General features: G+C 41.0%; 2 protein-coding genes across 2 annotated transcripts; both read right to left on the bottom strand.

Annotated features, from left to right (window-relative positions):
• Nucleotides 1-1,000: 1,000 nt before the first annotated feature.
• On the bottom strand, nt 1,001-4,617 carry eri1 (exoribonuclease 1). Its single transcript, XM_084442657.1, has 7 exons — nt 4,192-4,617; nt 3,785-3,960; nt 3,390-3,606; nt 3,100-3,183; nt 2,383-2,492; nt 1,991-2,105; nt 1,001-1,811 (listed from the first exon to the last, which is right to left on the bottom strand). The coding sequence occupies exons 1-7, from the start codon at nt 4,267-4,269 to the stop codon at nt 1,569-1,571; spliced, it is 1,023 nt and encodes a 340-aa protein (XP_084298783.1). The 5' UTR covers nt 4,270-4,617; the 3' UTR covers nt 1,001-1,568.
• Nucleotides 4,618-8,395: 3,778 nt separating this feature from the next.
• On the bottom strand, nt 8,396-11,079 carry ppp1r3b (protein phosphatase 1, regulatory subunit 3B). The gene is made up of 2 exons (XM_084442659.1): nt 10,853-11,079; nt 8,396-9,865 (listed from the first exon to the last, which is right to left on the bottom strand). The coding sequence occupies exons 1-2, from the start codon at nt 10,873-10,875 to the stop codon at nt 8,971-8,973; spliced, it is 918 nt and encodes a 305-aa protein (XP_084298785.1). The 5' UTR covers nt 10,876-11,079; the 3' UTR covers nt 8,396-8,970.
• Between the last annotated feature and the right edge of the window lie 1,274 nt (nt 11,080-12,353).

Raw genomic sequence — 12,353 nt, 5'->3', positions numbered from 1 at the left:
ATGCTTTCATTTTGAGACTGTAGGTAGCCTAATAACCTACAGCCAAAAGGCTAAACCATGCATCAATCTCTTCAGAACACATTTAACGTCTGAGTAATTGACCAAAAGCATGGGACTGCATCTAAAGCAAACATCATTACGCTACTTTGTAATTAACATTAAAACATGTAGTTGTCATAGTAGGACTACTTAATATATGGCTATTTGTAGAGATACCTAAATGGAAAAGACAAATAGCCTAAATAAATAAATAAAAGAATGGTTAAACTATATGAACTGCCCAGTGTTTGTAGGTGGTGCGCTCCTGAAAATGTAAACAACAAATCTGGTTCTTTGTGTTGTGAAACAAGGACTTTGTCTCCATCTTGTGGACATGTCAACTTACAGGCCCCACTGGTCATCATGGTTTACCAGCACAAATACTGGAGAACATCTTGTGTATGATTTAATAACAGCCCGATAGGCCATGAAAATTAAGACAAGTTTTGATCTTCAATATTCTTGAAATCTGATGCAAAATCGAAAAGAAACAACAAACCTATAGCTTTGCTTAGTACATGCATACTATACAGATCTTCATACTGTTTGTGTATGAAAAAGTGATGCCACAGTAGTCATGACTCGATCCATCATCCATCTGTTACAATCGCAACGTACCGTACAACTGCAAAAGTATCAGCCTTCTGCCTGTTACTCTACTCTGAGTCAACGAGATCAAAGTGAGTCACACAAGTGAGCTTTCTGCTGTCACGCAACACAAAAAAACCATCTCAAACGCAGGCGTCAAGGACTGTCCAAAGGCAGGTTAACCTGATGGAACCAGTAAATTATTTCTTTAACTGTGAACATCACCGGTGCTAGAATATGCTATTCCATGACACAGCACATCCCAGGACGCACGTTTTGGATTTTTTTTATTTATGTATGTTAAAATAGACTGTTTAAATTTATGTTAAAAAAGACAATAGCTCATTCCTTGTCTACCTATAAGCGTGTGCAAACTATAATGGTCTGAATCACATATTATCGTGATGATTCATGACCTAAACATCAAACATAAAGCTGCTTGTTCCCCTCTTCGTTTTCTCGCCCTGTTAGAGCAGGGTGATGTTTCACACAAAGTCAAACATGTCTGCTGTGTAATCTGTATTTCAAAAGTTAACAACTCATGTGGACACAGTCAAGAAGAACATACAGTATGAGAGTCAAGAAGGATGTTCCCAGATGAAACGAAAGAGAAATTAGAAAACTCTACAAGCAGGCAATGATAAAGGCTGGGTTGAGGGTTTGTATAGTGTATCTTTCAACACAGGTGGTCTATTGGCAGCAGGATCAAAATTGTAGTACTGGTACCAGTAATCACAAGGTTGAATGAAATGAAAAGGCTTCAAAACAAAAATGGACTACATAGGCCATGAAAAGTGCTAAGGGGGTTTCAAGTCACAGGGGTGAAACAGACAGAGGATGCCTGCTTCAAGGCATCAGTTCAGAACAGGGGGAGGGAGACGGCAGGGGACAGTTGTCCTGGGAGGCGTGTTTTTTTTTGGGGGGGGGGGGGAGAATTGTGGCTAGTCCCTGCTGCGAGGATTGTGTGGAGGCGGAGCTCCTTCCACAGGGGCTGAGCTAGGCACAGTGAGCAGCTGTCCTCCGTGCAAGCGCTCGTTGACGCGCAGCTGGCAGCCGTCCTTCAGCATGCGCAGAGCTATCCGGGCGATGTTGCGCGAGTCGTCCAGGCCGGAGTGGGGGCGTCCCTCATACTTGAGACCAAGTTTCTCCAGCATGACGTTCAGTTTGGTCTGGGTGCGAGGAACCTGTGGGAGATATCGATTGATTGATTGATTGATATTTATATGGGAAAAATAAAGGACATGGATAGCAAGATATCTTACTTCCTGAGGAAGCAGGAAGCTAAAGGAAACACTTATCCTTGCTGCTAAACCGGTCACACTGACCATTTTCCTTTACATTGCCTTTGTATGGAAGGACAAACCTTATAGAAGTTCCCGTATGATTTTCTGATGTTTATCCACTTCCTCGCAAACTGTGGATATCTGATCCGACTCACACGGCACTGGATATTGAGAAACTTGCTCATGTCCCAAGACCTGTGATCCCAAGAAAACAGACAGGTTCAGATCTACTGATATCACCTGGATTTCCGGCTCAGCTGTACTTTTATATTTATTTTAAACCAAATCCCAAAACACTAGTAATGTACACTGCTTCTAGCTCCAGCATCACGCTTTATGCTTTCCTTCATATACCATTAGACCTACAGAAAAATTAGATTGCACATGATACCTGCATCTTGCACATATGACTAATAAATATTAGCAACATTACAAATTGTCAAAAGTTGATGAAGCAGAGTTCGTCTCTCACCCGTCTGTCAGAATGGCGTATTTGTACTTGGTTCCCAGCTCCCTCTCCTGTAGCCAGAGCACCACTCTCTGCAGGACACTGGGGAACGCGTCTGCTTCATCCACCATTTTCTGCTCAAACACAAACACACTTGAAATGACCATATAAACACTTATCATACAAAACGTGGTGTGTGTGCCTTTCAAAGAACAATTTTCTTCTTAACTTTGTGAACTAGAGTGTGAAAGCTAGTAGACCATAGTACCGGACTAGGTTGCCATCCGGCAGGCCTACTGCAGCGGACTATAGCAGATCACTTCATCACAATAAGTATTTTTTGCAGAGCAAGTTCTCATAACAACATTAATATGGCATTATCATCATCATCATCATCATAACTAACATCATAGCTTGATTATAACAGGGGTCCCTGGATGCAGATCGAGTCCATAAGGATCTGGTCCATAAGGATCAAAATGATTGAGTGTAAAAGAACCTTAAGGCCCCGGCCACACTAAAGTCAGTCAGACAACTGACTGAAAACGAGTAGACTGCTTTCACTGTCTGTTTGAATTTGAACAGAATGTGTAGAACGCAGGCGTGAGATTTCTGACAGCAAACCAACTTTGTCTCCTTCATTGGCTAAACAGGTGGTTTCCACAAAGAATGAATTGAAATTGACGGATATGGACAAAACCCCACAGACTAGTGTCCGTCCCAGTCCAGGTAAAGTCTCACCTGGGTTATTCCTGTCAGCTTCACACAGAAGTCTGAGAGCTTTGAGTTAACGTCTGGTTTGACATATTCCTGAAAGGAGTCCACCTGACAGGAAAAAAGAAACCACAGTGTGAAGCAACTAACAGATAAACATGATACTAGCCTTGAAACAATCATGCTACACTCAACCTATTTTAGGTACAGGAGGTCCATTGATTATGTATTCATATAGATGTGTGTGTGTGTGTGTGTGTGTGTGTGTGTGTGTGTCTGTAACCACTGATTGCAACCATGTCCCCTGACCCACTCACAATCTGAAGGGTATGAGTGTTGACCAGAACCAGTGGGAACTCAATGATTTCGTGGGTAAATTCGGGTGGGTTATTCTCTTCACACGTGGCCTCAAAGTCCACCACACAGATATAGTCGTAGTACGTGTCAGTAGCTCCACCCTCCACAACGCACTGCATCAGCTTCTGCTTCTTGTAGTAGCTCTTCAACCTCTTCTTCATCACATCCTTCACACCTCTAAAACACACACACACGCAGAGAGAGAGACACAGACACACACACACAGACAGAGAGAAACAGTTAGCATGAAGAGGATTTTAATGGCCTGACTTTTTTATTTATTTATCCAAAACATCCTATCGACTATCCTAAATTGTTGTCTTTGGCAACATCTAGCTTCTTTCCTCCTACCAACCTGGTATCCAGCTTCAACTCCGCCAGTTTGGACCGGAGCTCATCCTTGTTCATGCGGTTGATGTGTCCGTTTGCAAGAGCGATCTCTTTGTAAACCGGATCGCTGAACTCGCTGCGGGCAGCAGGTGTCTGGGGGGGAGGTTCGCTTGCACTGCACGTCCTGCTGCAAGGCTTAACCTGATGGAATGGAAGAATGGCACCAAAATCCATAAAACATATGATGAGGTGGTGACCTAATACTAGCATGGTTGTGGCCTACTACGAGCATGGTTGTATCTGAATGAAGACAGGTTTTCAGTAACCACATATACATTACTTGTCATGTAGGCTACCACGCACAAAGAAATGCTCGACGTTTGAAATGTAAGTTACATGAAATGCTAGCTAGCCAACATTCAAACTGCCAACCTCGTCATCTTCCTCAGGATTCGGGGACGGTTTAACATTGCTATCCTTGTCATGAATATTCTCCTTATGTTCCTCCATGTCCAGCCACAGTGTACACGACAGCTTTCGATATGAACTGGCGTCTGTTGAAAATGGCTTTGCTGTAACGTTAGCTAGATAGATAGGTAGAGAGTGAAACCTCCGTGCATTTGACTATGCTATCTCCCGTTAACCGGTCGAACCTCCGTCTGGCCAACGTTAACGTTAGCTTTCAAAGGGAAGTGTGTCTGCAGTGACAGTTTCCGCGCGTTCTTCCCGCGTGCTAAACAATGTGCTCCACTTGTTCAAAGAAAATCCTTAGCTACTCGTTGTAATTTAACATGGCCAGATATTAGATACACGCGTTGCTTTAATAGAGAACATCGGTACATGTTGGTTTGTCTAAACGTAAAAAGATTGCCAACTTGCCACACTACGCCATGAAGTAAACAATGACGTAATTTCCGGTCACACGTTATCGTTGCATTAGTGACCCCTATAGACTTGGAGGACCGAAAAGGCTTGCCGATGTTTCTTATTATAGATTTGAAATATTTAGTTTTTCCTGTCAATAGATGCGTTACCCCCCAATGTCTTTTTTTTGTGTGCCAAAGAACATTAATTGACTAATGTGGTCGGTGTACTGGTGAGCGCTGATAATTTCATTATTATGGTAGCTGGTATCTGTATCTTATCATGACAAATGAACCATGGTGCATAAAGCCATTCACAGGTGATTTGTGTCCTGTATAGACAGGCTCACGTGGCCTCTATCCAGCTGGCTGTAATGTTCAGTGTTGGCTTTGATGCATGTCCCTCTGTATATAGATAACATCGCTCATCTATCACACTACACTCTGCACACTCACTGTACATACACTCATCACACTCCATTCTGTATAGCCTATACAAGAACAGTACGTAAATTGCATTTGTGCCTCCCTTTTTTAGCAGTATATCGTAATTTGTATATTGCACTGTATTTTGTATTTGTTCTGTCATGTGGTTGTACTGTCCAGTCCTGCACCATGTCCTATGTTATCTGCAATAGCATATGCCTTAACCCTAATTAAATTCTTAGTATGTACTGTATGAACCATATAGGCCTACATGGACAATAAAACAGATCTTTATCTCTGTTGTTGTTTCTTCAATGTCCGTAGAATATTCTCTCTCCTATGATGCTTTTAGCCTCTCTCACTCTGAAATGTAATTTAATGTAATGTATTGCTTTATAAATGTTCTTAGCCGGTAGACAAACATACTCCTGGAGCTTGCTCGATCGCCTTGTTGAGAGGGGTCAGGGAAGAATTTTTACAGCTCACTTATCTGGCCCCCGGGTGATTACTGTTTTTTTGCTTCCCTCTGGAATATGTAGAGAGTGGGTCGTATGCCCACCTCCCTTGTTCTCTGTAAAGCGCATTGTGTTGCCTCTGGGTATGAAATGAGCTATACAAATAAAGCTTTGATTGATTGATTGAATGTGATGATAAGAGAACACTCCCCCAACCCCAGATACTGCAGGTCTAGACACTACTGCAGGCCAGACTCTTTACCTAAAATATACATACATGTTTATTTTTCCCTTTTTTTCTCTCAATCCCACACCTGAAGGTACAGGGAGTTAGAACTCGGGCAGGGTTTTGCAAAATGATTCAATAATAGTTTCCATATCTGAATCTCAGTGCCACATAATCATAGGGTTTATGCTATTTATTGAATTTATTTCATGCATTACGTTTAATTGGTACCTTATTATTAGAAAGTAAACACAAAGTCCTTTGTGGTAATGAAGGAGTGAAACCTATTTTCTTCATAGATATGTATATGACCTATACACTGATCTATCCAACACCATCAAACTACCTAAATAAGTATCTATGTTGTGAAATATAAAGACTAATGATAATTGTACTCACAATGCACCTAACCTCATATGAGAATCCTAACATTTAGAACAAACACCAAAAGAGCTACTAAACACCTCAAGCTCTGAACTCAGTGGATATACAAGGGAGGCAAACCCCTGAGCAGAATAGACTATACTTTTACTGATAGTTTTGTATGTAAAAAGCAAAATGTACTTGGCAATGAGAACCAGGCCACGTCCCTGGTAGGACGGAAGCTAGTCATGCCACTGAAATAGCTGTGAATTGAAATGACATGAAATAATGTCTGATAAATTAAGATAGGTCTTATCGCCTGGACACATCAGTTCCAATGCTTCCAATGCTAATCAGGCACAATAGAGGGATAGCCAGTTAGCTCATGAGCTCACAACAACTAGCAGCAGCTTCCATAACATTAATGGTAGCGGTCAGTGGCTAAAGCAGTTACACTGATGATTCCTGTAATGTTAGCTATTTTGCTGCAATTGGTTCAACTTCTGTTTCTGGACAAAAGTCACTACCTGCTGTATGCACTTCCCTTTAGGTGGTGAAGTAAGTAGACCAAGTGGCTTATCTGGACATCTACTTGATTGAGTCAGCAGGTAGTAGGCCTAATGTTGTTTGTAAATAGTTAAGTGTTAATAGGCCTGCTTTTACTATATAACATTGTCGGGAGTAAGAGAGGGAGTGATAACCCTACAAACACTATACTAGCCGCACGGCTGGCTTCCAGCCATGCACAAAAATGACCTCTGGCAAGAGACCCCCGGTGGTGGGCTCTGGTACTACAGGGGTCGAAAGTCCCTACAATTACGTAATGAGGTAAATCTAATATCAACTGCCAGTCAAACCCCTTTCCACTGGGCAAAAACTCACTAACACCTACTAACATCTGGCATTTGTCTTTAGTGGGAAAGGTTACAACCGGCATTGATTCCCGGGACAAATGACTGCAGTAGTCGTGGGTATTTATCAGCTCCATCTCCAGTCAGCAGTGATGGAAACATGATCTCAGGGTATGCGGATTGTTCCGGATGTTGGCACGTATAGACCGGAACAACATGCTATGCCGAATTTGTTATTCGTATCATGCAAGATGCAACACACAAACATCGTTCCAAATTAGTTTGAGGAGAGACTGAATAAGTAACAATAAGAAGTAACCAATGTAGCATTTTCACTGGCCTCCATTGTCCCCCCCGAATCCCCACACTAATTTTGGTGGGAAAAGATATTCTAATAGTAGTAGTAGTAGTAGGCAGGCTATGTTATTGACCCAGGGGGAAAATTACACAAACTGCAAGTATAGTGTGAGTATTTGTAAACAACACACTGTACTGGGATTAAATGTCTGTCCAAAATCACTATCGCAACAGAAAAAGTATATCTTTACACAGGTTAACAGTTAACAGATGTGGCCATTTAGTGTGTGTTTGAAAGATGTGAAGCCTTGGGGCAAACAGTCTTATCAGTTAATCTGAGGCAGTTATGGTTTACACAGCCTTACAGAATACAGGTCAGCCAGCAGACCTTTGCACATGGCTGACATGCAATGGGCAGGTCACCCAACTTCAAGTTCTCTATTGGAAAAAATCCCAGAATTCCAGAATCCAAGAATCTGGGGTTATTCCAGCAGTTCTCCATCTAAAAGTAGTCATACTGTACAAGTCATTTCCAACAACAATGTCTTTCTTTAGCCAACTAAAATGTGATTATTTTCACCAACATGTAATTAAAAGATATGGTTAGTAAGAGAAAGACAGGAAACACACAATTGAATACTTGACATCGGATTCTTTATTTAGCATTCAGTTAAAATACTGTCAGTGAAACTTATTTTTTTTAAAGAATAGCAGCAGTGATTCCAAAAGAACAACTCTCAACAAACAGAAAAAGAAATCCATTTGTTTCTTAGGTGCCAGTCCTAAGTGAATTACTATTTCTCTTTCAGATGTTTGGACAAATATACATATAAGCATATAATAAGTATTAATGTGACTTGACTGTAAAAGCCCAACTCTGAAAAAGTGGAGCGTCTATTGTGCAAACATGACTTAAAACTTAAACATGTGGCATAACACTTATAGTAAACTTTCTACACATGCAATTTCAACAAAGCATAATTTTAAAAGTGACAACAATTACTAACAAATCATGAACTGAAACTCTAAAAGAGACATTTGCCTTGTGAACTGTCTTACCAATAAATTACTTTTACACATATTTGATTTTGCTTAGTCACTAAAGGTCTGGTATCATTGTGTCAACTTCCTTCCAGTGTCTCTCAGACCCTAGTGTTGTCTGATATTACTGCTGTGGCTAAAACTAGGTTCACATACAACATGCCAAGACAGTTTTAGACGTTCTAGACCTTTTTTTTTTTCTTTCATAGTTCTAGAATGTCTCTCGGTTCTAAAACTGGAGTCTTATGTCAAAGCTTTAGAACTGCATGAGAACCCATTTAATGCTCTACAAGCCCTGTTAAGCTGCCTAATGGAAGTGTTGATTCCTAGTGAGTCAGCTGTGTCTCCTACCTGCACATGCATCTGGAGCAAAACTGCATGTGTCACATCACACTCTCTTTTTGTTTGTAATTTACAAATCTGATATATGGACTTGGGTCACATGCTCAGTGTGCTCATGTACAAACCCTCTCCCACACACACACTCACTATACAATATAAATAATTATGATAGTCTTCCTAAACATTGTTGAGTGGTTGCACTAAAGGCTTTTACCACAGGATGATAGGATATTGCACTGATTTGCAAAATTGAGTGTAACCCCGGAGGTTGTTGTGCATTTAAAATGTATTCTGAAGAAAACATATCGCCCCCCAGTAAAACAATACCTGACGGTTTTCATGGACATTCAGTAGTACGGGCCAATGTTCTCATACCCTGCATAACTCGGCCACTCAGGGAAAATCCCTTGGGAACACCTAGGACTACCGTAGCGATCAAAGTGAATTCCCGAGTCAAAGGAAAGTCTCTGTGGACTACTGCTTGAGCTCCCCTGACCACCTCTCTTCAGCGAAGACCTGATGATCTTGTAGTTCTTGTCCTGGTTGCTGTCCCAGTACATGAGGCCATTCGCTTCGTAAAAGATGGCAAACTCTATGTGATCACATGACCTCACTTGATCAGGTAGAGGAAACTCAAAGGAAAAGGTGTCCCGGTCTAAGCCGGTGTAAGTGTCTCTCACGTACTGGCACCCAACATCTGTGTAGCTTTTCCACATGTCGAAGGTCACTCTCACCTTTACAGATTTCTCAAAGGACAGATTTTTGACTTTGACTGTTCCCGCCAGGGCCTTCTCCTTCAGCATGCAGTGCTCCAGGCAGATGTGGTTGCTCTCTAGACGCTGGCGGAAGAACAGGTAGTCCGACGAGGGCTGAGTGAAGTCCAGCACCAGCTTGTCTTCTTCCTCTGCGGACGCCTCGGCAGAGCTGAGCAGCTCTTGGATGTTGAGTGGGATATCGATGGGATCGTGAAACTGAAAGAAGACCTTCACCTTGGTGAGAGAAAGGCCTTTTTGGTCGGCGAAAGACACCTGTTTTTTGGGTTTTCCATTTTTTGAATGAAGAGCTTCCTTGTCCTTGGGTTCGGTCAGCAGGTTCAGGTACTCGGATGTCTGGGACGGGGTAAGACTGGCTCTCCGGGGATTGCGTGATTTCGGTGTCTGTCTGTAGAAGAAGTCATCCTTTGACTGGTAGATGGATATGGCCAGATGCATGGTGGACTTGTGAGGAAAAGGACTGAATACTCTACAGGGAAGAACAGTTACAGTCATATTCATCATTCTATTCATATAGACATATTCAAAGGTGACAAATTAAAGGCTATGAAATACATACAGCATCATAAAATACAGTACTGTCAAACAAATTATCTATGAGTTTTGTCTTTTTTGGGGGGGCTTTTTATTTGTCATAAAAAAATAACTAAATTGAGCAGGGTATTAATCAGAAGCAGATTCATTCCGCCAAGTAGGCTTACACCTGTGAGGAATTTGCCTCGGTCTGTTGGTGCTTTGTACATAACCATGTACATAGACAATTTCAAACAGGCACAGGTATGCTTCACATCTCAGAAATAGTGCCTCCAGAGATGTAGTGGTGAACTTTGGCCAAGCTTGCGGAGTCTATTAAAGTTCCACTGACATGCTCAGAAACTTGATACTATAGTATACAATCTAATGAGTGACAGTAATAGTAGTAGTAGTAGTAGTAGTAGTAGTAGTAGTAGTAGCATTCCTCAAAAGGGCCAAATTTATCATGTTTATCTTGATTTCATCATAATTTTCAGAGTACAGTTGGTGACATATAACCTTGAAAGTTCTACAGCAAAATGGATTGAAATTTCAGTATTTAAATCATCCACCATATAGTGTAGGAACGAAATAATTACATTTATTTTTCAATTTATTTAATAAAGTACACCTAATTTGTATCTTTGTTGGGTTGAATACCTTGGCAGATGGGCATATCATAGGCTACTGAGACCTAGTATCATTCTGTGATGTTTATAAAGAGTCGACCTCTTCCTGGTTCTAACAAAGAGATTTTTAAGCTTTTAGTTTCAAGAACAAATAACCACCAATACGAGTTTTGACTATGGGCTACATGAACCTCATTTGGTAGTAGATGATCTTTAAATTACATACTTATTTATATACGTTTATGAGCATTTATTTTACAATTTACAATTATCAAGCCGAAAGTCGAAGTTGACGAAGTCAACCAGTCGCTTACCTTGAGCAGTTTGTTTGGAGCATTTGCAATGAATCGAGGTAGTTTCGCCAAAACTACAATTTTGTTGGCAAGTGTCTTTAGCCAGATGAGACAACCATGCAGTCCTTCTGGGAACTCTGCTACACTAGGGGATGAATGCATATGTTTTGCTGTAACGCCAACTGGACACCGTCCATGTGCTTTGCAAATAACACCGTATCCCTGCTGCTGCTGCAGATTCCCCAAAAGTTCACGTGAACACATACCTGTAGCCAATCACAAGAAGCCGTGGAAGAGTGATCAACGAATCGCCACCCAATCGGTTGTTGATCTCCGCTGGAAGAGGCTCCTCCTATGAGGACGAGGCGCATAGTCCTCCTCAACATCAACATTTATGATGAAATAATTAACCATAGAATTGAATAAATATTTCTTTAAAATAATGGCATTTTGGTACTTTTGTATCTAAATGTATTATTATTATATACATATACATATAAAAATATACAAAATAAATATATGCATATAAAATATAAATGTATTATTATTATTATTATTATTATTATTATTACAAATTCGTTGCTCCATGCATTTCTTTTCACATTGCTGCAGTGTGCAAGAAGAGCATCAGCGTGACAGTGACCACCCTAACACAGTGAACACTTCAATTGAGTATGACTCCTTTTAGGTTTTCTTTTTTCTTGTCAGTTGTCCTTCAATGTGACATTATCTGCTCAAGACTAGTGTGAATCCATCAAGATTAATTTCAGAAAGTTTTAATAATTATTCTGTTCATCAACCAGAGTAGATTGCCTGCAGAGATGAAGGGGAGATTTCAGGATGTCATGGTCAACAAATGATCAAAAGTAGTTCCGACAGCATCAGCCAGAGAGATCTTATTTGCTTATTTTATGTTAGCTTACGTGTTGTCTGACACATTTTACTATCAACAGTTTACTATCTCACCCTGTGCAGTGCCTCATAGGCCCTTGTGGCTTAGTTCCGGTCCATATTATAATACGGTCCGTATTATTACACATCCGCTTGCTATGTGGGGGCCGTGCACAATGGCATGGCTCTGGCAGGGTGGGAATGATGACCTGGGAATTGATGGCTGTAGTGAAGTCGAAGTCCATTACTCATGGTGATTCAGGGAAGGCTTCTCCTTAGGCTGAATAATTGTTATCATCAAGGAGGAAACACATGAACAACATAGCAATTAATTTCTGCATTTATATCTAGGACAAGATTTTGTTGACTGGAAAAAAATGTTTTTTAGTTTTCATCAATGATCAATGATCTTGTTTTCCTTGTTCCATACATGTTTACCTTCTCTCTCTCTCTCTCTCTCTCTCTCACACACACACACACACACACACACACACACACACACAGAGACACACACACACACACACACACACACATGCTATGCCGTTTTTAGAAGGTGGTCAAGAGGGCATATTTAAAAATGTATGTCACAGGGTTCACTGGGTTCGCTTGTCGCTTCCACCCTCACCTGCTC

The sequence above is a fragment of the Borostomias antarcticus genome, assembly GCF_949987555.1.
Source record: "Borostomias antarcticus genome assembly, chromosome: 8".
In the NCBI taxonomy this organism is placed as follows: Eukaryota; Metazoa; Chordata; class Actinopteri; order Stomiiformes; family Stomiidae; genus Borostomias; species Borostomias antarcticus.
Note: the sequence above shows the minus strand (reverse complement) of the source record. Positions and strands in the feature narration are given on the sequence as shown.